This window comes from Pseudonaja textilis, chromosome 12 (assembly GCF_049901715.1).
Source record: "Pseudonaja textilis isolate UNSWEBS1 chromosome 12, rPseTex1.2, whole genome shotgun sequence".
Taxonomy (NCBI): Eukaryota; Metazoa; Chordata; class Lepidosauria; order Squamata; family Elapidae; genus Pseudonaja; species Pseudonaja textilis.
Genome location: NC_142001.1, coordinates 9,995,005 through 10,018,674, shown reverse-complemented (window position 1 = coordinate 10,018,674; position 23,670 = coordinate 9,995,005). Strand labels below are relative to the sequence as shown.

The 23,670-nt window shown below is 41.2% G+C and overlaps 1 protein-coding gene across 4 annotated transcripts in view; it reads right to left on the bottom strand.

The window, feature by feature from the left end:
- Nucleotides 1–294: 294 nt before the first annotated feature.
- The window catches only part of LOC113437975 (connector enhancer of kinase suppressor of ras 2-like), a 327,810-nt gene continuing 304,434 nt past the window's right edge, over nt 295–23,670 (bottom strand). For 2 of the 4 annotated variants that reach the window (XM_087940974.1, XM_087940976.1), the window contains exons 18-24: nt 22,335–22,408; nt 18,622–18,693; nt 17,888–17,958; nt 17,170–17,273; nt 15,448–15,961; nt 13,169–13,368; nt 295–9,764 (exon numbers count right to left, since the gene is read on the bottom strand). In XM_087940974.1, the coding sequence (XP_087797100.1) occupies nt 9,549–9,764; nt 13,169–13,368; nt 15,448–15,961; nt 17,170–17,273; nt 17,888–17,958; nt 18,622–18,693; nt 22,335–22,408 (1,251 nt within the window). In that variant the 3' untranslated portion in view covers nt 295–9,548. The remainder of the gene's footprint in view (nt 9,765–13,168; nt 13,369–15,447; nt 15,962–17,169; nt 17,274–17,887; nt 17,959–18,621; nt 18,694–22,334; nt 22,409–23,670) is intronic. The other 2 variants (XM_087940977.1, XM_087940975.1) reach the window with 2 other exon arrangements.

The window sequence follows — 23,670 nt, the reverse complement described above, 5'->3', positions numbered from 1 at the left end:
TTAACCAAAAACGCGCTTCTTCCATTACCACAATTCAATTTAAAAACATTTTGAACAATTGGCAGGGTGGAGACCCTAGTCTTCAATTTACTGTTAAATACAAATTCCTTTCCCTTATTCTTGCCTCTTGCAAGCCTTACTTTTTGCGTTTAGTTAAGCCATGGTTTGCTGGGACATCCAAGCTTAGAAGCAGTGGTTTGAGACAGCCTTCTAAATAAAGCCAATTGGCGATTTTTAAAGTCATTAAGAAGGATGACTCAAGCCATGGTTGGACTAGTTGGGGATCAAAGTTAAAGCAGAGAATGATGTCCCTAACCACAGTTTCAAGGTCTAGCAAAATATGGCCATCAAAACATAGCCACATGTTGTATGGCCAGGTTGCACCATAATAACTGAAGATATTGTAAGAGTAATTGGTGGTCTATAAGCCCAGACTGATGTTGAAAGTTACAGCCTCAACTTTTCTCTCTGTCTCGAGATGACAAATGGGTATAGAAACCACAGTGAAAGCATGTATCCAGGGGTGGGATTCAATTTTTTTAACAACTGGTTCTGTGGGCATGGCTTAGTTGGTGGGCATGACTTGGTGGTCATGTGACTGTCTGGGCGTGGCCAACTCAATATCACTCACATTGAGGCACGCATCTCCTCTCCTGGCCTCTCATGGCTGTGGGGATGTTGCAACAGTCGTAAGTGTGAAAAATGGTCATACGTCACTTTTTCAGTGCCATTGTAACTTTGAATGGTCACTCCACACAAGCAAAGTACCAGCAAAGGAGGAAAAAAAAAAACTCCAGAGACGTTCCAGAGACAGGAAGTCTAGTCCTGCCAAGAATGTAAGAAGAGTTAATGGAGAGGCAGTTTCTGTAAGCAACACCAGAATGTTTCCTTCCTGCCTTTTTTACAGGATTAGCCCAGTAATTTCTTCTAACAACCGGTTCTCTGAACTGCTTAGAATGTTAACAACTGGTTCTAGCGAATAGGTGTGAACCTGTAGAATCCCACCCCTGCATGTATCTCTCTCTCTCTCTCTCTTACAACCTTCAACTTTCTTTAAAATGCCAATGTCTTGTCTCCTGAGACAGTTTTTTTTTTTAAATTACAGCTTGAGAACCAGACATTTAATACCAGCTTGTGGCTACTTCAACCCCTGAACAAACTAAAAAATAAAATAAAGTAAAAAAATAAGACAACAGCCTATTTCAAAGCTCATATGCAAGTAAAGTGCGGGCCATAGTACAATGGTGTCATACATTTGTTTCATATATTTAAGCATTATATTCTTTAAAAAGCTCTCTATTTGTAAACAAAAAAATTGTATTGATTTGCTATTTAATAAATCAGGCGAGCTTATCTATGGACCAGCAAGGAATGGTGTTACGAAGCAAATATTCTTGTAATACAACTTCAGTGTCAAAGGTGGAAAGGATGTTTATTTATCAGTGCAGATAGGAAGGCTGTGCACGCGTTTGACAATGAAGCCTGAAAAAAGGATGCTGCTGCTTTAAAGAGTCCCTTGGGATTTTTAAAGCAGCGGTATCTTTGTTCGGGCAGACATGGAACTTTGAAAAAAGTTGGGCTCCGTTCATTGGCAGAACAACAGAGATATGCTGGGCTCTTGAGAGGTACAAGCCATTTCTTCCTAAACATTATGGAAACCTGCACAATGAGATACCTTCTCAATTTCTCTTCCTCTTCCTAACAGTGTTCAAGTAGCATCTTTGGGACAGACTGGTTCCATTGTCGTGGCTTCTTCCCAAAGAACCAGACTAACCTGGGAGTGGTTCATTTCTTGTTCTAAGCAACTGAGTTGATCGGTTTAGTTGGGTTTAGCATGTTGCAAGAAACCCTCAGTTTGCTCTTATCAACCATGGAACATGGCTTAGGACTTTCTTCACTCCTGAATTTTACTCCACTCATCCTTAATAGTGTAGAAAGTTATCCTAGCATGAACATTTCTGCCTCTGTTGTTGATAGCTCATTCACTCAAAGCCTAACATATCTATCCATCTTAAGCCTATCCTTGAAGCGGTTTGGGATATTAAATGCTACTTTAATGCTGGTACAGCTAAGGATTATTCAAATCTATGTCCTTACTCCTGGACTGAGGACAAGATGAATGCAGTGGAAACAAAAAAACAGTGGAATACAGTAAAAACAGTGGAATACAGTAAAAACAAAAAAATCCCCAAGGATGTTAGGTGTAAGGAAGCAACAGCCTTAATGTATTGTGCAAATCCAGCCGTGTTTAGTGTGGATTCATGATTTCGTATGATGAGTGAATCCAACTATGGAACGATCAATGTTTTCACAAAACTACATTTCTCAGGATTCTTTGGAAGAAGATTTTGACTGTTGAAATCCAACGTAGCATGATTTATATTTGAGTGCAAGTGTACCTAATTAAACTGCTTCAGGTTTCTTTGCCTCAGAATACATAAAAATGTGCCCATCAGAGAATTGCTTCTTTGCTTCCAGCTGATGGGATAAAACACACAACCAAATTTGATCTTAGTTGTCTGCCACTCACTAGGATTGCACAAACGTTGGGCCTGAACAGATTCATGCGAGATGAAGGCCTATTTCAGGTTTTCATTTATTTAAAAAAAAGCAATTGTCACTTTTGTCTGACACTTCAGGGGTATATCCTACTGGAAGACATTAAGGATGGAAGTTTAATAAGAGTTTGAAAGAACTCATGGTCATAGAAGCATTCAGATAAATTTCTAGAAGTCCCTCCTTCCCTGCCTGAGGGAGACGATGAAAGAAAAGGGTGTGTTGAAAAAGAAAAAAAGAAGGTGTATAACGTTGGTATTTAATGCCCGAGAAACTATCAAGAATGTATAAAGGAGTTTTAATGTAGGTTGGAACTGCAACTGCGAAGAAGGTGCTTTTAATCATCAAGTTTGATGGACAAAGAACTTGAAAGAAAATTTGGAACGTTGTTAACAGAGGCGAGAATCTTATATGCACAAAGATGGAAAAACACCCATTTCCACAATGGAAGAGTGGAAAGTGAAGGTGATGAAATTAATGAAGATGGCAAAATGGATCGTTTTAATAACAAAAAAGAATTTAACAGATCAACAGAGTTGGAAGCGACCTTGTAGGTCAGTTTTGTTTCTACTTAGAAAACCACTTCTGGACTTTTTGCTAAAAAATGGGAAGAAAAAACCCTTTGATTTTAGGTTTTGATGATTAGAATGAATTTGTTGTTATAGAAATGGTTTGAAATGTTATGTACTATAAAACAAAGGGTTAAGATTGTATTTTTAAAAAATATCTTACTATACTGAAAAAAGCTGGAAGTTGCTATTTTGTTCTCCTTCTTTCCTCTCTTAGTTCTCTAACTTTAGTTTTATTTTGTATTTTTATCTTATAATAAAACTTATTAAAATTAAGTAACAAGCAAGAAGAAAACAAGACGAGTGAGAAAACAAAAAGCAATCAAACAACTTCATCCTTCTGGCCTCTATCCTTACTATCTTATTTGTTTCAGATATATCCATATTGTTAGCAAAATGTGGCTCTCGATTAAAATGTTTGCCCAGAAGATGCTACTCGGTGTAGATGAAATAAGCACCAGGCTGTAGCTCATCTTAATTACTTACGTTTGTTTCCCACTGAAATCTCTGGGGCTTAAACCATTCATCCATAGACACATAAACTATAATTACACATAGTTCAAAGGAGACAATAAAAAATTTAAGAAAGTGACCAAAATATAATATCCCTCCAGTAGTTTATACTCAGTTAAACATGGATCACCACTAGACAAACGAACATGCAGAAAACAATAGTCTAATCAAGGAGCCCCCAAGGAGAACCCCTCAATCCCTCAAATAAAACCTGGCAGCAAATCCCACACGCTCACACTGATGTTGTTACCTAGTTGGGCAATGAAACATCTGCAAGCAAACAAGCTCAGAAACCATGAAGAATTCCACAATTTAACCTTGAACCAGAATTTTTCTCCGTTATTGAAAACATTGATTTCAGTGGGAACCAAATGAAACAACCTTAGGCTTGATCCGCTGTATGGTTTTCTTAACAGAACAGCAATATTATGTTTTTTGACAAAACTGGGAATGAGAGTTCCTGTGTAAGAATGCATGACAAATGTTTTGGAGAGGAGAGGAAGAGGGAGGGAGAGAGGGAGGGAGGGAGAGAGAGAGAGGAAAAAAAGAGAGAGAGATAAGAAGGAATACTGTTCATTTATCTTAACAGCAGCATAAATTTAGATGGATATGCATGTCGAAGGATCCTATAGTCCACTGTTGACCATGCTTGCTGGGGAATTCTGGGAGTTGAAGTCCAGACAACTTAAAGCTGCTAAAATTGAGAAACATTGCTATAAACAATAAAATTGCCATTTTCAGGGAGAGAGAGAGAAAAAAAAAGATTGATTGTGAACTTATTAAATATAGACTCTCATACAACAAAACAAGTTGGTGAGGACACAGAGAAGCGGAATCAATCTAGCTGCCGGGTTCAGGAGTTGCCAAATTTGGACAGCTACTCTATAGAAAAGGCTGATCTGCATAGATTTAAACGGTGACTGACTTGTGAGAGACTGACAAAAATAAAACAGCAGATTTATAAACCTTTGGCAACATGTTTTGGGAAGCACACGGTTTGGGATGAAGTCACCTCAGCATCTTCTTTGGAAGCACCAGAATCTGTTATCACCAGTGTATCAAATGTGGCCTTGAAAAATGCAAGTGCTTTCCTTTTCTGAGAAAAGGGTTTACAGAAGAAGAAAAAAAGTTGTTTGGGAAAGTAATTGTCAAAGGTCTGATTCAGACATATTAAAACTGAGATTGGGGCATATAAACCCCATCTTTGTCCTTCTGTCTCTAGCTTTGTGGCTTATGACATCATCTTCTATACTTTTTATCATAATCTTAGAATTACAGATTACTATAATATCAAAACCAGAATATCAAACTGCCATCTTATTCTGTTTGACAGATGTTAGATGACAACAGAAGCTTGTATCTGTCTCCGTCAAAGTAGTTGCCATGACCTAACGAGATATATATGCGACTGAATAAAGCTAGTTGTGCAAAGTAAACCAGTTTATTTCGGTTTAATAAACCATGGTTGAAGTGCTCAGGGGAGGAAAGAACAAGGGCACAATGCTTGTTTACAACTAAGTAAACAATGCTTTAGAGTTTAGAGAACAAAGATTGTTTTGTCCAATCAGGCCCTAAACTTCATCCTGGCATTATAAATATGCTGCTTTTAAAATTTCACATACTTTAATGTTTTTCCTCTTTAAATTGTGGAAGTCTTTATCTGAGGTGCTGGTATTTGGCCTTACCACACCATGGTTACAGCTGTTATTTTGTCTCTGGAGGCATTAGTGTCGCTACTCAGTGATTATGTACACATACTATGCTTAACTTGGTTAGTAAATTAACTCTTTAACAGACTAACAGAGTTGGAAGGGACCTTGGAGGTCTTCTAGTCCAACCCCTGCTTAGGCAGGAAATGCTATATCATTCCAGACAAATGGTTGTCCAGTCTCTTAAAAACCTCCAGTGTTGGAGCAGTCACAACTTCTGAAGGCAAGTCGTTCCACTGTTTAATTGTTCCCATTGTAAGGAAATTTCTTCTTAGTTCTCGGCTGGGTCTCTCTTTGATTAGTTTCCATCCATGTCATCTTGTCCTGACTGTGCTTTTGAAGAATAGGTTGACTCCCTCTTCTTTGTGGCAGCCCCCTCAAATATTGGAAGACTGCTATCATGTCACCCCTAGTCCTTCTCTTCATTAGACTAGCCAGGCCCAGTTCCTGCAACCATTCATCGTACATTTTAGCCTCCAGTCCCCTAATCATCCTGGTTGCTCTCTCTGCACTTTTTCTAGAGTCTCAACGTCTTTTTTTATAGTGTGGTGACCAAAACTGGATGTAATGTTCTTGATCTATTAAACGAAAAACTAATCTGGGTTTTCAACACAGACTAAGCCACAAAACAGACATCCAAATTCCAACTCAAAATGCAAACCAAGTTTAAAACCAATCAGGCTTATCTTTCAGTGCAAACATACCTGCCAAGGTTTTAACTTAACTTAGTTAAGCATGTTGTCTGACCTAAGCATTCTATGGCTAGAAGATGATCAGATGGTGGTCAACAGAGTTCTGCTTGGTCCTAGACATACTTTCAACATTTGGACTTCCAACTCTGTAGTCAAGATATTAGTTGTTTTTTTTTCATGTGCCAGGAATGTCTCAAGGTATGATTTAAAAAAAGGCAATATGGTGGATGGGATGATGCAATCGAAACTCAGTTTACCCGCTTTGCCGAAGGATGCAAAAGGATTAAAGCAAACAAATTGACGACAGAGCATTGTACTTCCAAATGCTCTTCTGGTTAGAATTTGATGTAAGTTCCTCCTAAGTAAGTGGAGGTCATGTCCTTGCAGCATATAACTAATGGGCTCGCAAAGGACCCAGTGTAAACCAGTATACACCAAGGAACGTCTTAAATTAATGTTTCTCTTCTTAATTCATCCTTCTGTGTTGTCTAAAAATCCATAGGCTAGGCCTTACAATAAGCCAAGCTAAATGGGCTCCATTTTAAGAAGCCCATCTGGGGAAAAGGAAAGGGAATGAAAAAGGGACAATAAACAGCCAATTACTAGATTCATTTTATTGATCTGGAGTAGGAGTTCAGGTCTTCTGTCTGAAGTACCAACTTCCTTGTTCAACTTCTGTTTATGATTGGACAAGACTTATCTAAATTGTGGATAGACTTCTGGAAGTTTTCCATAATGTTCCTATGAGTCTATGGTAGCATTCCAATACTCTAAAACAGATACAGGTAGTCCTTGACTTATGACCACAGTTGGGGCTGGAACATCCCTTGCTAAGTGATTCAGTTGTTATGCAACACCTTCCACCCTTGACTTAACTTGTTGGAAACTTCCTGGGAAAGTCACAAATGACCATCTTGCTGTGCCCAAATTTCGATCACATGACCATGGGCACACTGCAACAGTCATCAGGGCAAGGACTGGTCATAAGTCACTTTTTTCACTTCCATCACAGCTTTGAACAATTGTTAAATGAATAGTTGTAAGTTGAGGATTTCCTGCATTCTAGTAGGCTTCATCATTTTCTTTTAATGACCCCATAATCCCTTGCGGGGTGGAGCTGAGTGTTTACTGGCCTTCCTGTCACCAATGCAGATATATTCAGGAGATATATTCTCATTCTAGTAGGCTTCAAATGTAGGTTGATTCTATAGACCCCAATCTGTTTCTATCAGTGGCTATGTAACCTCTATGGCAATGTTTTTCAACTGGGTGTTGGCTGTAAAATGAGTGGACTTGGGTAACTTTGGAAGCTGAAGTCCATGCATCTTAAAGCCACTAAAGTTGAGAAATATTGCTCTGTAGTCCAGAATATTTCCAATTAAGTTTTAGTTCTCAGAATCACGTCGAAATTAAAAACGGTAATGTTGCACCGAATATCCTTTTGCTCATTGTCAAGCTCTGTTTTGAACGCTCACCCCTTCTCCATGTTGGACAGTGAAGTATGCAAGAGTTTTCTATTCCTACTTCCTCAAAAGTGGAGTAGAAACTGTTAAAATGGATTCTTGGGGACTCCAGTTTTGAAGAACAATGTGAACTGCAATCCAGCAAAATTTGCAGGAAAGAGATTTGCTCATTATTATTATTATGATTAGTGTTAGTGTTCCTGAACAGATAGAGACTTCCACTAGTTTTTGAATGAACATGAGATGGAAAATGAGTCCCTACTCAATGAGACAGGTTCGGAAGGATCAGGAGTGATTAGAAGAACTCATGTCTCTTACTGGCATTGAATTCCCTGTTCGGTGATAATGCCTCAACAGGATGTAGGTTTCTTTTATTGCAAAGGTTCTCAAATCATGAATCTGAGGATCTTTATTCAATAGCACAGTGTAAATATAGAAAGCCATTGGTGTTCAGTCTGGCCTTTTTTTGTTCTTGTTGTTATTCTGTCTTGAGGCTGCAAAAAGACAAGATCAGAATTTTGCCGTTGGTAAGTTTCTGGCCTTAAATTCACAGTGGACGATTGCTGACACCCGGAATAGCTCCCGATTTCCAGAAGTTATGGATTATTATGTTCTCGGCCCCGACTTGTGACGGCCCAGGAGGTGAGCAGAAGCTGCATTTTGCACAATCCTGCTCCCAAACAGTTTTTTTTTCTACCTTAATTTCTTCTCTGTCGCATTAATGTACGGGTGTTTAAGTGCGCACACCCTCAACGCGTCTTGGGTCAATCTTCTGAAAAGCAGGCACAGTTTTGTAAAAATAGCACAGCATTTCAACAGCATGTACCAGATGCGCCTGGACAGGCCAAATGGAAAGTAAATGGTTTTCCTGGATAAATGCTGTATATTTTAAGGCACGCCAAAAAAGGGGTGTTTGGGGGGGAATTTAACTTTTCCATTTCTAGACTTCGCCAGGCTCTCTTTATATTTCACAACCTGGGGTCATTTCTTGGAAATGCTGAATGGTTAAACTAGGGGTCGGCAACCTTAAATACTTCAAGAGGTATTTGGACCTATTTCCCACAGAAAAAGAAAACACCGGGAGCCACAAAACTCGAAATGTTCCATTCCATTTTGGCTTTTTTTCCTCTCATCTCCATCCAGATATTTTCCAGCAAAGGCCACATGTTTATTCTGGAAATGTCTTGCAACATGCAACTTTTTGTTGTTTGCCCATTTCTCACCACATATTAAGCCAGTCTCGTCAGCAGTGAAAGCAAATGAATCTGCCCGCGTACCATTAAACGTTGTTTTCTTCTGAAACTTTTTTTTTTGGATTTATCTGTGGTTGGACTACTGGGAGTTGAAAAACTAAATAAATTGCATGTCGGTGGGTGTCGCACACTTGCAGTTGTGATGCCTATTTTGAGCAATGGAGCCTCAGCAGCGGGATGAAAGAGCCACATGCAGCTCTAGAGTCCTGGGTTGCCGACCCCTGGATTAAACCATCTTTCCCTTTCTGTTCTGTTTTATTCTTTTTTTCCCTCTTTTTCATATTTAAAATTTCCACTCTTAAGAAAAAAAAAGGGGAGGGAAATTTATGAGAATGGACATCTAGAAATATTTAAAAAATAAAACCTCAGCTTTCACATTCCTTTTTATATACATAGATATGAGTAGGTGCAGTATATCTACATATATAAAAGAAAGAGGAATCCTGTGGACTGCACTCCAATGTTTGCTTGTTTTTTTTTAAAATAAGGGTAAGTATACTGGTGTTATAAATATACTGCAGTTTTGTGTCATTTTATGCCCGTTGATCCTTCTACGCTGCTTCTTTACCAAAGCAGATTTAGAAAACAACCCTAAGTAATTCTGGAAAAGGGGGAGTAAAAATAAATAAAGAAATCTGTCTCATCATGCAATGCAGTAGGCATCCGATGGTACTAAATTCTTATCCAATCTATTTACAATATAGCTGGATACATTATTGACATGGGTTACAGTGTTTTGTCACAAAAGGGATCGTTTCTCCCTCCCCTCCAGTTGCTCTCCACCCTCACATGGTCAGACGTGGGTTTCGATGAAGGAATGTGTGTGTGAGAGCAGAGAGGCCGTAATGGTGAGTTCAGAAGCTCCGTTCTTGGCTTTCAAAGCACCGCTGTACTCACAAATGTCCAGGAAAAACTCATAGTTCTTTATTTTCCATTCCTTGAATTTCTTGGACGTCAAGTTAGGTTCGTGGAGCAAGTTGTTGATCATGGCCAGATCTCCTTCCTTGGCCTGTCCGAAAAAGAGAACATTTCAGGTGGAAAAAATATCGATCAATCCTAAGAACAACATTCTCCAGAAATTATGTAGAACTAAATGGGGAGCTTCAGCTGCCAACCTCAAGTCATCAGAACTAGGGCTGATCTATTCCACAGCAGAATGCTGTGTCCCTGTACAGCAAGGATCTTCAAACTTGGCAAGTTTAAGATTTGTGGACTTCAACTCCCAGAATTCCTGAGCTAACATGACTGGAGGAGGAATTCTGGGAGTTGAAGTCCACAAGTCTTAAAGCTGTCAAGATTGAAGACCCCTGCTGTACGGCTTAACAGCTGCCGTACGAGTAAGTTAGATGCCAGTAAGTTATTATCCCTGGGGATTATAAGCAGATGTATTAAAACTACTATGAGTTGCTGGCTTGCTATTCTGAGCCACATAGCACTACCAGCCTTACAAAAGCAAAGTGCACTAGTGAGAGACCACAGAAAAATTACTACAAAGGCAAGAAGCACTAGTGATTGTAAAGAGAAATATTATGAACAACTCACTCCTACCAAGGTATGCTGATCAGTGGTGGGAGTCAATTTTTTTTTTACTACCAGTTCTGTGGTGTGGCTTGGTGGGCGTGGCAGGGAAAGGATATTGCAAAATCCCCATTCCCTCCCCTTTCTTGGGGGAAGGGTACTGTAAAATCCCCATTTTCTCCCCACCCCACTAACCTGCTTTCCAGCTCCGTTCTCCTGTGCAGGGCAACCAAAGAAGACCCAGTCATTTAGCTGGGACTCAGGAAGCAGAGAAGAGATAGGGTTGGCTGGGCCAGTCAGAGGCGGTATTTGCCCGTTCTCCGAACTACTCAAAATTTCCGCTACGGGTTCTCCAGAACTGATCAGAACCTGCTGAATACCACCTGTAATACTGACTGTCCTCATTTATCAACCGGAAGGCTCAAATCTAAGAAGACCCCAAAGGCGCTTGTGGAACATCTGCCCAACAATTTTAACAATCGATTCCTAAATGGAAAGCCAAATGGGCCGCTGAACATCCAGACATAGGAAGATATAAATGACCGCAATGCCAAAAGTGCCAGGCTTTGAACTATTTCGCCAGTCTTGGAAGACACAAGTCATAGATCTTTTTGATGCCCTTGTCTGATTAAGGAGGAGAACTCATGACTCTCTAGAATAGGGGTGTCAAACTCAAGGCCCGGGGGGTGCTTCGATCTGGCTCACAGGGCCGCCCTGAAAACAGCAAAGGACTGGCCTGCAGTTCCTCTGCCAGGGAAAACGGAGCTCCATTTTCCCTGGCAGAGGGCTAAAGGAGCCCTCTGTTGCGGCGGACAACTGGGGTGGGATGTGTGTGCATGCCCCCCCCCGCAAGCTCTGTTTTTGCTGTCAGTGGGCTAGCAAAACAAACTAAAACTGAGACATGTTTCCCCTTTTGCATGTGAGCATGCAAGAAGGGAAAGAGGAAAGGCGAAAAAAAAGAAGGAAAGACAGGAAGAGAGTAAGGAAGAAAGGAAGGAGGAAAGAGGGGAAGGAAGAAGAAAGGAGAACGAAAAGGCAAGGAAAAAAGAAAAGGAAGGAAGGAAAGAAGGAAGGAAGGAAGGAAGGAAGGAAGGAAGGAAGGAAGGAAGGAAGGAAGGAAGGAAGGAAGGAAGGAAGGAAGATTATAAGGAGAGTGAGCAAGGGTCTGAGGGAAATCCTGCCCTAGCACTTGGCCACCACAGGTGCCCCTGGCATGAGTGATGTTGAGCTGGCCATGCCCGCCTGGCCATGCCCCCAGCCCCTGCCCCCCAAGGTCAAACACAAGCCTGATACAGCCATCAATGAAATTGAGTTTGACACTGCTGGTCTAGAAGGTTGCTCTAGCTTCCTTCCTAGGGCTGAAAAAGAGAGAGTAACAGGCCCAAAGTCACCCAGCTGGCTTCCTGTCTGAGGCAGAATGAGAATTCACTCTCCTGGTTTCTAGCCCAAGGTCTTGACTACTACACCAAACCGGCCCTCCCTTATGCAACCACACTGTCTCATTCATTTCACAAGGATTTCAGAAGTTTCCTTCATTTTTTTTTTTTAGCCTGCTTCATATTTTCCACCTTTATCTTAGCAGAAAAAAAGAATTCATTAAAAGAAGAAAAGAAATAATAGCTTAATAACTCCACTTTGTGAAGAGCAGTAGTATTAGAAGCCCTCCAGCTAACTGCATTCTTGAGGCTACATGATCTAATCAGGTTTTTTTTTTTGACGTGTGCATGATTTATGGTTCATTATTATTCATTTAATTTTGAACTTTAATTTTGGCTTGATGCTATCTCTGAAGGTTAACCTGACTGATGTCAGGGAGAGAGAAAAAAAAACCCCTCCCTTCAATTTTGAAATAAAACATAAGGAAAAGGGAGTGGGTGGGAAAAGAAGCAGAGGAATTAGATTAAGTTGACAAAGGAAGAACAAAAGAATGAGTTGAATCAAACATTTAGATCCATTTAGGGTGAAATTCACAGTGTCTGGGATGAAATGGGTGGGAGAAGCAAGCAGAACGATGAAAGCAGCATTATATCATTATGTGAAAAGAAAAAAGGAGGCAGAGCTGGAAGGTAGAGTCAAGTGAATCATTAGCCTAGAGTCATTTCATTCCCGCTAATGTTATAAGTCCAGCCCCTCTTGAATTCTGCTGACTCTTATCACACCCCAATTTAGTATTGTATGTTAGTTGACCAGATTCTTGTTTATAGGCTTCAGCAATAAATCTTCTGAACTGGAACTAATTTGCGATCCTGATCCTTCATGCCTGACATCACGCTCCAGTCTTGCCCTTTTCTGTCTTGGTGTCATGATGTTTCATCCAGGCCATTAGGGGAAGATCTTGTAATGTGATGATGTCACTATTTGAATGAGAGCAGCAAAGTCTTGTGAACATTCCTGGGTCAAATTGGCCTTCTGCTTGGATTTAGAGATGGCCACTGGATGGAGAATTGGCCTTTCTACATTCCTCTCATTCAGGAGTGGAAAAACTTACTCTAATAATCTACAGCCCCTTTCACTGAATCTACTACAGCAAGGGTCTTCAAACTTGGCAAGTTTAAGACTTTGTGGACATCAACTCCCAGAATTCCTGAGCTAACATGACTGGAAGAGGAATTCTGGGAACTGAAGTCCACAAGTCTTAAAGCTGTCAAGTTTGAAGACCTCTGCTTTAAGACTTGTGGACTTCAACTCCCAGAATTCCTGAGCTAACGTGACTGGAGGAGGAATTCTGGGAGTAGAAATCCACGAGTCTTAAAGCAGAGGTCTTTAAACTTGACAGCTTTAAGACTTGTGGACTTCAACTCCCAGAATTCCTGAGCTGGAGGAGGAATTCTGGGAGTTGAGCTTAAAGCTGTCAAGTTTGAAGACCCCTGTATTACAGAGAGAACATGTTCTTACTTTTAAAGTACTTTTCAGTACTCTGATGCGATGCAACTTTTCATTGATGACAGGGTCATTGCATCTCTTTACGAAGGACCTCCGGAATTCCTGCTTGGTGGAAGGGCGTTGCTCTCCAAAGGCTGACAAACTGGCTTGTTCCAAAGTCTTGTAGAGTTCATGAAGACCATCGGTGCTCTTCCTTCGTTCTTCTACTTTTTCTAAAGAGAAGCAAGCCTGCTTTAGAAGCAAGATATATTTATAGTGAAGGGAAACAAAGTGAAAAACTGCAATCCTTATTGCGGCAGATGAATATTGTGCGAATCAGAGCCGTGGTGGGGCAGTGGTTAGAATGCAGTATTGCAGGCTAATTCTGCCAACTGCCAGCAGTTTGATTCTGACCGGCTCAAGAGCTGGGGTGGTGCACTTGTTAGAATGCAGTATTGCAATACTGCAGGCTAATTCTGCTGACTGCTGATTGCAAGCAGTTTGGCAGTTCAGTTCTTACTGGCTTAAGGTGGACTCAGCTTCCAATCTTTCTGAGGCTGGTAAAATGAGGACCCAGCTTGTTGGGGCAATATGCTGATTCTGTAGACTGCTTAGAGAGGGCTGTAAAGCACTGTGAAGCAGTATATAAGTGTGCTATTGTTATTGTGAGAATGCAATATTACAGGAAAATTCTGCCCACTGCCAGCAGTTCAATCCTGACTGGCTCAAGGTTGACTTCCATCCTTCCAAGGTCAGTAAAATGAGGACCCAGATTGTTGTGGACAATATGTTGACTCTGTAATCCACTTAGAGAGGGCTGTAAAGCATTATAAAGCAGTATATAAGTCCAAGTGCTATTGCTCTTGTTATCTTTGTTTAATCCCAGTGAAATCTAAAAATAAAATCTATTGAAGAGCCAAGTTCCAACCTACGTGAACTCTGGGAATGAACTAAACCACACAACAGAATTTCAGAGCTATAGCTGGCTATAGCTGGCTATAGCTGGCTCTTAATACATTTCAAAAATCCTATTTGAAGTCATTGATAGTGTCACAAAATATAAAATCTGGACTTAAGGTCCTATTGCCTACAATCGGTCCTCAAATCATGACCCCAATTGGGATCAAAATTTCCATTGCTAAGCAAGATGGTTGTTAAGTGAGTTATGGCCAAATTTATGACCTTTTTCTGCCCAAGTTGTTAAGTGAATCACTGCAGTTGATAAGGGAATAATGCACCTGTTAAGTAAATCTGGCTCCTCCCATTGACTTTGCTTGTCAAAAATTGGCTGGGAGAGTCAAAAATGTCAACCATGGTAAGTCTCAAAACTCTACAACCCTCGTAAATACATACAAATTGCCAAGCACCAAAATTTGATCACATGACTATGGGGACGCTTGTGATGGTTCCCAATCTAAGGACTAGTCCTAAGTCACCTTTTATACAATGTCGTTGTAATTGTAAACAAGTGGTTCTACATTCCACATTGTACATTGAAGATGTATTCAAGATGTATTCTATTCAAAACTTTCCAGAATAGCTGGGAACTTTTGATTCTACAAATATTGCTGATTGCCCAGCATGACTGATGTCATAAGGAACACTGGGGCTTGTTGTTCAGCATATGACCATAGGATCCCCACCTCTGTGTTAGGGAAGGTATACGTAGTTTCTATCTAATGGGTGGAAGAAGCTTGTCAAAGAGAGACACAACCTAGAAGTAAGGAGAAATTTTCTGACAATGAGAACAATTAATCAGTGGAATGGCTTGACTCCAGGAGTTGTGGGCGCTCCATCATTGGAGGTTTTCAAAAACAGACTGGACAATTATTTGACTGGGATAGTATATGTCTTCTGCCTTGATCAAGGGGTTGAATTAGATGTTGTGGCCCGCTGGTGGCTGGAGGAGCTGGCAGCAGAGTCGGACAGTAGTGAGGAGGTTGGGGAGGAACCTGGGCCATTCCTGGAGGTTGAGGAAGGCTCAGATGAGGGCTCTGCATCAGAGGCAGAGATGGGGCCAAGGCAGGCTGGCAGTCATCAGCTGCCTTCGGGCTCGGACAGCAGTGAGGCAGGGGAGCTTCTGGAACCGGTTCCCAGCCTGCACATGCGCAGAGCTGCCAAAAGGAAGGAACAATTAAGAACTCAGAGTTGACGTGGGAGTAAGGCCACAGGTAGACGATGAATGGCCTCTCCCGTCAGGATTAAAAGAGAAGCAAAAGGGGAGGGGGCTTTTGTAGGAAACAACTCACTTGTTCGGTCATTTGTTTGTTTGGCAAACAATTTAACCAAGTCCAGTTCTTTTAACCTCTTACCCTCTTCACACAAGTTACTTGGCTTTTTAACGGCCAATTCCTCTTCCGATCGCTCTTCAGAGATCCCACTCGTTTTTACTCGCCCTTTGATCCGGACATCGCGATTTCGTGGAAGGCTTTGGCTTCTTTGCTTCTGGGGCTTGGAGTGAGAACTGTGACCTTTGTAGCACTCGACCAATGGGAAAGGGCCATCCTGATCGTGGTTGTGGCGTCTCTGGACAGGTAAGGTGGCTTGCCGCCGCCTCTCCGGGGACACCCCAAATCTCTCGTTCACATAGTCTGAATCAGTAGGGACAGTCTGGAGAAAATGGAGTCCTGAACTGGTCAACGGAGTCTCTATAAGATCCTGCCATGAACGCCGTTCTCTGTAGGGAGGTCTAGAACCTCCTGCAGAGTGAGTGTTCCCTGCTGCTGGATCCTGTCGGGATTCTTCTGCAGAAGAATGGGAATAGGTTGATTCATTGGAGAAGTGACGGCCATGTTTGGGCTCAGGGAATGGACTTGAAGAATTCATCTAAAAATAAATAAAACACCCGATTGTAAGATATAGTTATGGAAAGACGCTGGAACCATACAAGATAGACTCTTCAACTGTAAATCCCTTTCTTTCTTTCAACAGGCTGTTACTGAGCCGTGGTGGCGCAGAGGTTAGAGTGCAGTACTGCAGGGCTACCTGCAATTTTGAAGTTCAAATTTCACCAGCTTAAGGTTGGCTCAGCCTTCCCTCCTTTTGAGGTGGGTAAAATGAGGACCCAGATTGTTGGGGGCAAGAGGCTGACTCTGTAAACTATTTAGAGAGGGATGTAAAAACACTGTGAAGTATGTAAGTATATAAGTCTAAGTGCTGTTGCTATTGCTTCTTGCAGAGTTGCTTCCAAGAGCATCTCTGTTACTGAAATGTATTATCTCTGTGACATCCAGCTGACTGTTGATTTCAATTCCCAACACACACCCAGAAAGAGTTTCCATGAAGATTCTCCATCATCCAGGTCATGGCTGTCCCAAAGCTGCTTTTTCCAAAAAGGCAACTGCTCTTCCTTCCTTCCTTCCTTCCTTCCTTCCTTCCTTCCTTCCTTCCTTCCTTCCTTCCTTCCTTCCTTCCTTCCTTTCTTTTTTCATTCCTTCTTTCCTTTCTCTCTCTTTTCTCTTTTCTTTCTTTCTTTCTTTCTTTCTTTCTTTCTTTCTTTCTTTCTTTCTTTCTTTCTTTCTTTCTTTTTTCCTTCCTCCCTCCCTCCCTCCCTCCCTCCCTCCCTCCCTCCCTTCCTTCCTTCCTTCCTTTCTTTTTCATTCCTTCTTTCCTTTCTCTCTCTTTTCTCTTTCTTTCTTTCTTTCTTTCTTTCTTTCTTTCTTTCTTTCTTTCTTTCTTTCTTTCTTTCTTTCTTTCTTTCTTTCTTTCTTTCTTTCTTTCTTTTTCGTTCTTCCCTCCCTCCCTCCCTCCCTCCCTCCCTCCCTCCCTCCCTTCCTTCCTTCCTTCCTTCCTTCCTTCTGATTGAAAACATTTTGCTTCTCACCCCAAAGGCTTCTTGAGGTTCTAAAGGAGCTAGAACTGAAGAAGCTTCTTGAGTGAGAAGCGAAAGGTTTTTGAACAAAAATTCAAAGAAAGTCCAGCTGCCTTTTGGAAAAAGCACCTTTGGGACATCCAGAAAGGGAGACAAAAAAAGGGGGGGGGGGAGAAATGCAGGGTTAAATTTGAAAGGTTGCATTTCACAATGCTGGACTCACCGAGGGGGTCCGGTGGTAGGAGTCACAAAGCACAATGGGTCCTTCTTGTTTCAGCATTAAGGAGTTGTCAACATCTTCCTGGTCACTTTCACTCCAATAATCTGCTAAAAAAAGGTTTTCATTTTGTTCGGAAATTTATGCTTTGCAAGGCAAGATTTCCCAAAGGCTGCAGAGAAGTTGGATATTTTCAACTGCCTCTTTTGAACAACTAATTCCCAGAGCATTGTCTTATGTCTTCGTATATTCACCCATATAGTATGGCTGTATTACTATTATCCTTCCCATCTTTTTTTACTACCTTCTCTTATTGGTATCATCATTATGACTATTATTACTCTGCTGTTTTGCATATACATGGAGAGCTTATACACAAGAAACAAATTCCTTGTGTGTCCAATCACACTTGACCAAATAAAACGTTCTGTTCTGTTCTGCACTGCTCTCCTCTGTTCTATTGTGTTCTGCTCTGTTCTGTTCTGTTCTGTTCTGCTCTACTACACTACTCTACTCTACTCTACTCTACTCTACACTACACTACACTACACTACCTATCTATTCTATTCTATTCTATTCCATTCTATTCTATTCTATTCTATTCTATTCTATTCTATTCTATTCTATTCTATTCTACACTACCTATTCTATTCTATTCTATTCTATTCTACCCTACCCTATTCCATCCCATCCCATCCCCTCCCATTGCCATCAAGAATCTCACCTTCATCTGGCCGAATATCCTTGTCATCAGGTGTGTAACCAATGGCAGCCAGACCTAGACGGTTCATCCATCTATTGAAATATTTTTTTAAAAAGAGAAATGGGTTCAAATGGCTTTAAACCCTCCTTATTTTAAGCAGTGAGTAGAAAATTTATAGTTGCTGGTGATGATAATAGTTTTAAAATTGCATTTATTTGTTCATTCGTTCATTCAATTTCTGTGTTATTTATTCAATTTTAACCAACTATCCAACTTCGTATGTTCCTCGCACTCTCCTACTTTGTCTCATCTTTGACAGGGTTGACTTAGAAGTTGGGAAATTGCATTCTGCAACATTTGTGGGGCTGGCTGCAGATTGATAACCCCGAAGCACGATGTGAAGTTTCCCATTTCACAGCTCTTTGATGCACCTTTAAATATTCCAGGATGCTGCTTTCTGATTGGTATTCTTAACCTCAGTGTTAGTCCAGTCCTGCTCTCAGGGGCAGCAAAATAGTCATGTTGTATCTGCTCACAGAGGTGGGAATTTCAACATAAGTATCTGAAGATAGAAGAACACCATCCTTCTTTTCTCCTGCTCTCCACGTATCAGAGTAAATCATGGATGACTATTTGTCTGACGTGGTATAGGGTTTCCTGCCTGAGAAAGGGGTTAGACTAGAAGACCTCCAGGGTCCCTTCCAACTCTGCTGTTCTGTTATCCTCACCCAATGCAGAATCTCAGAACAACTTACCGGTTCATTTCTTCCAGGCAATCTGTTGCAAAGTAGAAGCTCTTGATTTTGGGGTGGCAAGCCTTGAAAGCACTAGGAGGAAAGGAGAGAGAAGAAGAAGAAGAAAAAGAAAACTTAGCATCTATTAATATGACAGCAAGTTGTCCAGTTCTACTGACTTTTATTTATATTGTATTTATTTGTATCCCTCCTTCCTTTCTTCTTCTTCTTTGCCTTCCTCTTCTCCCCCTCCCCCTCCCCCTTCTTCTTCTTCTTCTTCTTCTTCTTCTTCTTCTTCTTCTTCTTCTTCTTCTTCTTCTTCTTCTTCTTCTTCTTCTTCTTCTTCTTCTTCTTCTTCTTCTTCTTCTTCTTCTTCTTCTCCTCCTCCTCCTCCTCCTCCTCCTCCTCCCCTTCTCTTCCTCCTCCTCCTCCTCCTTCTAAATAAGGCAGTGCCCCTTCCTCCTATTTTCCCCACAATAACAAAGTGAGGTAGATTGGGCTGAGGGAGTACCTGGCGCAAAGTCGCCTAGCCAGCTTTCATGCCTAAGGCGGGACTAGAACTCACAGTCTCCTGGTGATTGGCCCAAAATCACCCAGCTGGCTTTCATGCCTAAGGTGGGAATTGAATTCAGTCTCCTTTCTAACCCAATGCTTTAACTACTAGACTAAACTGGCTCTTCCTGGAGTCAAGTTACTGTTTGAATTTGGTGGTGACCAGGTTCAAATCCTTTGAAATACAATTTGCAGAGTTGTCAATCATTAGTTTCCAAGTAGACTTTGAGAGTTTGACATGACCCCCCCCAACCAACTTTCTTTTCTCTGACATAGAATTTCTGCTCAAGATGTAAAGTTCTTCACTCTTCCCAAGTTTTCCAAAGTGAGGACAACCTTAGGAGACAGGAAGAAGAGCTGCAGCCTAGACAATGGCCTGAGAAGAAAATTCTGAACCCAAAATTGGGCATGGACAAAGAATCTCAGAAATGACCCTCCCTACTTCTCTGAAACCTAAGGATAGAAAAGGGGGACTTGCTTCTAGACTTGCAAGGTTCTTTTTACTATGACCTTATAATAAAAGTATTCATATTTGTGCTTTTGGTTTCTTTGTCTGGCCTTCCAAAGGCACCAAGCACAGATTTCACATGGTCTACGGACACATCTTCCTTGTTGATATTATAAGAGGTGTTTAGTCAAGAGGTAAGCATCAAACTATGCTCCTGCCGTAAGATGCAGATATGGCACATAATTCTACAGAGAAACACAACATTTCCAGTGGCTTTGAACGGAATCCCGGCTGGGGAATTCTGGGAGTGGAAGTCCACACCTCTTAAAGCTGGCAGGGTTGAGAAAATACCAGGACAGACTATGATAAAGATACAGGTCTTGAAGCTACTGGAGTCCGCTAGATGGCAGACAAGTCCAGTCAAATGAAGTGAGACACAATGAGGATTTTCCAAGGACTCTGTCATGGGAGATTTGGGTGTTTGCATTAATATGGACCGAAGCTGTCTCTTCAAATGCTGGACTCCGAGTCACTTCATCGTAAATCTCTTATGTGTGCACCAGCATATACAAGTAGTTCTTGACTTCTGAGCATAATGGAGTCCGAAATTTCTGTTGCTAAGCGAGACATAGGTTTTGCCCCTTTTACAATCTTTCTGGCCACAAACGTTAAGTGAATCACTGCAGTTGTTAAGTTAGGAACATGGCTGTTAAATGAATCTGGCTTCCCCACTGACTTTGCTTGGTTGAAGGTTGCAAATAGCAATAGACCTTAGACTTATATAGTGCTTTTACAGCCCTCTCTAAGTGATTCACACAGTCAGCCTCTTGCCCCCAACAATTTGGGTCCTCATTTTACCAACCTTGGAAGGACGGAAGGCTGAGTCAACCTTGAGCCAATCAACATCAAACTGCTGGCAATGGGCAGAATTAGCCTGCAACACTGCATTCTAACCACTGGGAAGGAAGGAAGGAAGGAAGGAAGGAAGGAAGGAAGGAAGGAAGGAAGGAAGGAAGGAAGGAAGGAAGGAAGGAAGGAAGGAAGGAAGGAAAGTAGCTATAGCATGTAGACTTATATACCACTTCACAGTGAGTTACAGCCCCCTCTAAGCAATTTATAGTGTCAGCATCTTTCCCTTAACAATCTGGCTCCTCATTTTACCAACCTCAAAAGGTTTAATTAGGGCATCCATCGGAACTCTGACATGAAGGCTGAGTCAACCATGAGCCGGTCAGGATTGAACAACTGAACTGCTGGCAGCTGGAAGTTAGCAGAAATAGCCTGCAGTACTGCATTCTAACCACTGTGCCACCACAGCTCTTGATCACATGACCCCGGGACAATGCAATTGTCATAAATATGAGTCAGTCGCCAAGCATCTGAATTTTGATCATATGACCAGGGGGATACTCCAATGGTTGTAAGTGTGAAAAATGGTCATAAGCCACTTTTTTTCATAAGTAACTTTAAATGATCACTAAACCAAGTGTTATAGGTTGAGAAGTACCCGTAAGTCTGGATTGCAGCTAAGATTAGAAATCTAATTTATAAATATTGGCATTCCCATATTAGGTCTAAGTTGCAAGTGCTGGTGCTTGGGTTGATTTCCTTCAAAATTTCCCTTCGTGACGTAAAATGCTGGCGTGCAAACCAGGAATTTTCTCAGGAGATAGCAGAGAATTGCCTTTGACCTGCTTCTTTCTTTTGAACGCTCATAATTCCCATTGCCCAGACAACAATTGTCTGGATTCTAGATGTCTCCAAATGTTGTGACCCAATTCTTTGCTTGCACAAATCGAACATTAAGCATGACATGAGCATTCTAGAAAAATCTATGTACAAATAAGCATGGAAGGGCTTTAAAAAACAACAACAATAGTTCAGAAGGACAAACTGGAAAACGTGGTTAAAATGGCCTTAGCATGAAATAGGTGGGAAATTAAATTCGGAAAGCAGATCAGAGAGGAAGTAATTTCTACATTCCTTGGACTTAATAAACCGTTAGAGCATTCCCATGGTCACTTGATCAAAATTTGGGCATTGCAAACTGGCGTGTGTTCATGACAGTTGCAGAGCCTTGGGGGTCATGTGTTTATGATTTGCAGACTTCCAGAGAAGCTTCTAGCAAGCAAGGCCAACAGGGAACCTCGATTCATGTTAATGACCACATGCTTGTTTAACGACTACAATCGTTCACTTAATGGGTGCAGTGATTACTTAATGATGGCAAAAAGGCTTGCAACTTTGGGTGTGACTCACATGATGACCACTTCTGCTCCCAGTTGTGGTTGTAAGTCGAGGAACTACCTGTACATCCAGGAACTCATCCTCCATCAAGAGTTTCTGCTGAATTTAACAGTGCTAGAAGGGAGTGGGAGAGGAGGAGGAAGAGGAGGAAGAGGAGGAGGAAGACTGTAGGATCCTTGTTGCTCTCTGAGCTTGGTTCTTTTCTTGCAGACGTTTCATTACCCAAACTAGGTAACATCATCAGTGCTAGAAGGGAGTGGGAGAGGAAGAGGAAGAGGAGTACTACTATAGGGTCCTTGGTGCTCTCTGAGCTTGGCTCTTTTATTATCCAAACTAGCCTTCAAATGTGAAGCTCCTTCAAATTTGGTGATCCTGGAATTGCACCCCTAAAAGCAGCTTTGCACAATTTTACACAAAGCACAAGCAGCTTCGTTGGGTCTGTAAGCTATTTGCGTATCTACTTCGAGTGATTTTAGTTCATACTTACTGTTTCCTTCTGCATTCAATTGCTCTGTCTATTCTGAACTCAGGTAAACTGATAAATCCTTCTGCCTTTTCATCCTGTGATTGGAGGAATGAGAAAATACCGCTGAGACAGAATCAAGGTTGGCAGAGAATGTCCCATATCTCCCTTCTATCACAGATAATTAGGTTGCCAGATCACTGAGCATGCTATAGCTGGTGCCAATTCTGTTTGTAGATGGCCTTTAAATCCTAAGCACTTTCAGAAGAAAAGGTTAATTTTCTGTCTATTAATAACCACATAATGCTCAGGAATATGGAACTATAATTGCATTCAGTTCCATGTAAGGTATATGATTTTTTTTGAAGCCGGTTTAATGTTACTTTCTGCAAGCCTGGGCCACAATCGAAACCAGAATTAAAGGCACTTGAGCTCACTGATTTATAGCTCTGATGTGAAGACAAATCTGCCGTTGTCTTTTATGAATCAGAAAAAAGCTCTATGGAAACCTTTGAATTGTTTTCTGACTGAGAAAAACTCCCAAATTATTTTGTGATTTTATGTGGTATAGATAGAAATAAAAAATTAGGCTTAAAATAAGCCTAGTTTAATTTAAAAGAAGTTTACTTTCAAATTGTTTGAACTGTGAAATTCACATTTGGGTTGGCACAAATTCACAATTTATGCTTAGCACCCCTGGTTTCCAGATTATAATGGATCTCCTCCCTCACTCTCTCCGTCCGTCCCTCCCTCCCTCCATCCCTCCCTCCCTCCCTCATCTATCTGTCTGTCTGTCGGTCTATCTGTCTATCTCTTAGTCTATCCATCCATATCTATCTATCTATCTATCTATCTATCTATCTATCTATCTATCTATCTATCTATCTATCTTAGCGCATCCATGCAAATCCATCCATCCGTCCGTCCATCCGTCTGTCTATCTTAGTCCATCCATCCATATCCATCCATCCATCCATCCATCCATCTATCCATCCATCTATCTATCTTAGCCCATCCATGCATATCCATCCATCTGTCTGTCTCTTAGTCCATCCATCCATATCCATTCATATCCATCCATATCTATCTATCTATCTATCTATCTATCTATCTATCTATCTATCTATCTATCTATCTATCTTAGCCCATCCATGCATATCCATCCATCCGTTCATCTGCCTGTCTATCTTAGTCCATCCATCCATCCATCCATCCATCTTAACCCATCCATGCATATCCATCCACCCGTCCATCTATCTATCATAGTCCATCCATCCATATCCCTCCCTCCCTCCATCCATTTATCATCTTGTCTATCCTTCTATTTCTCTCGGTCTGTGTCTCTCTTCTGTCTGTCTAT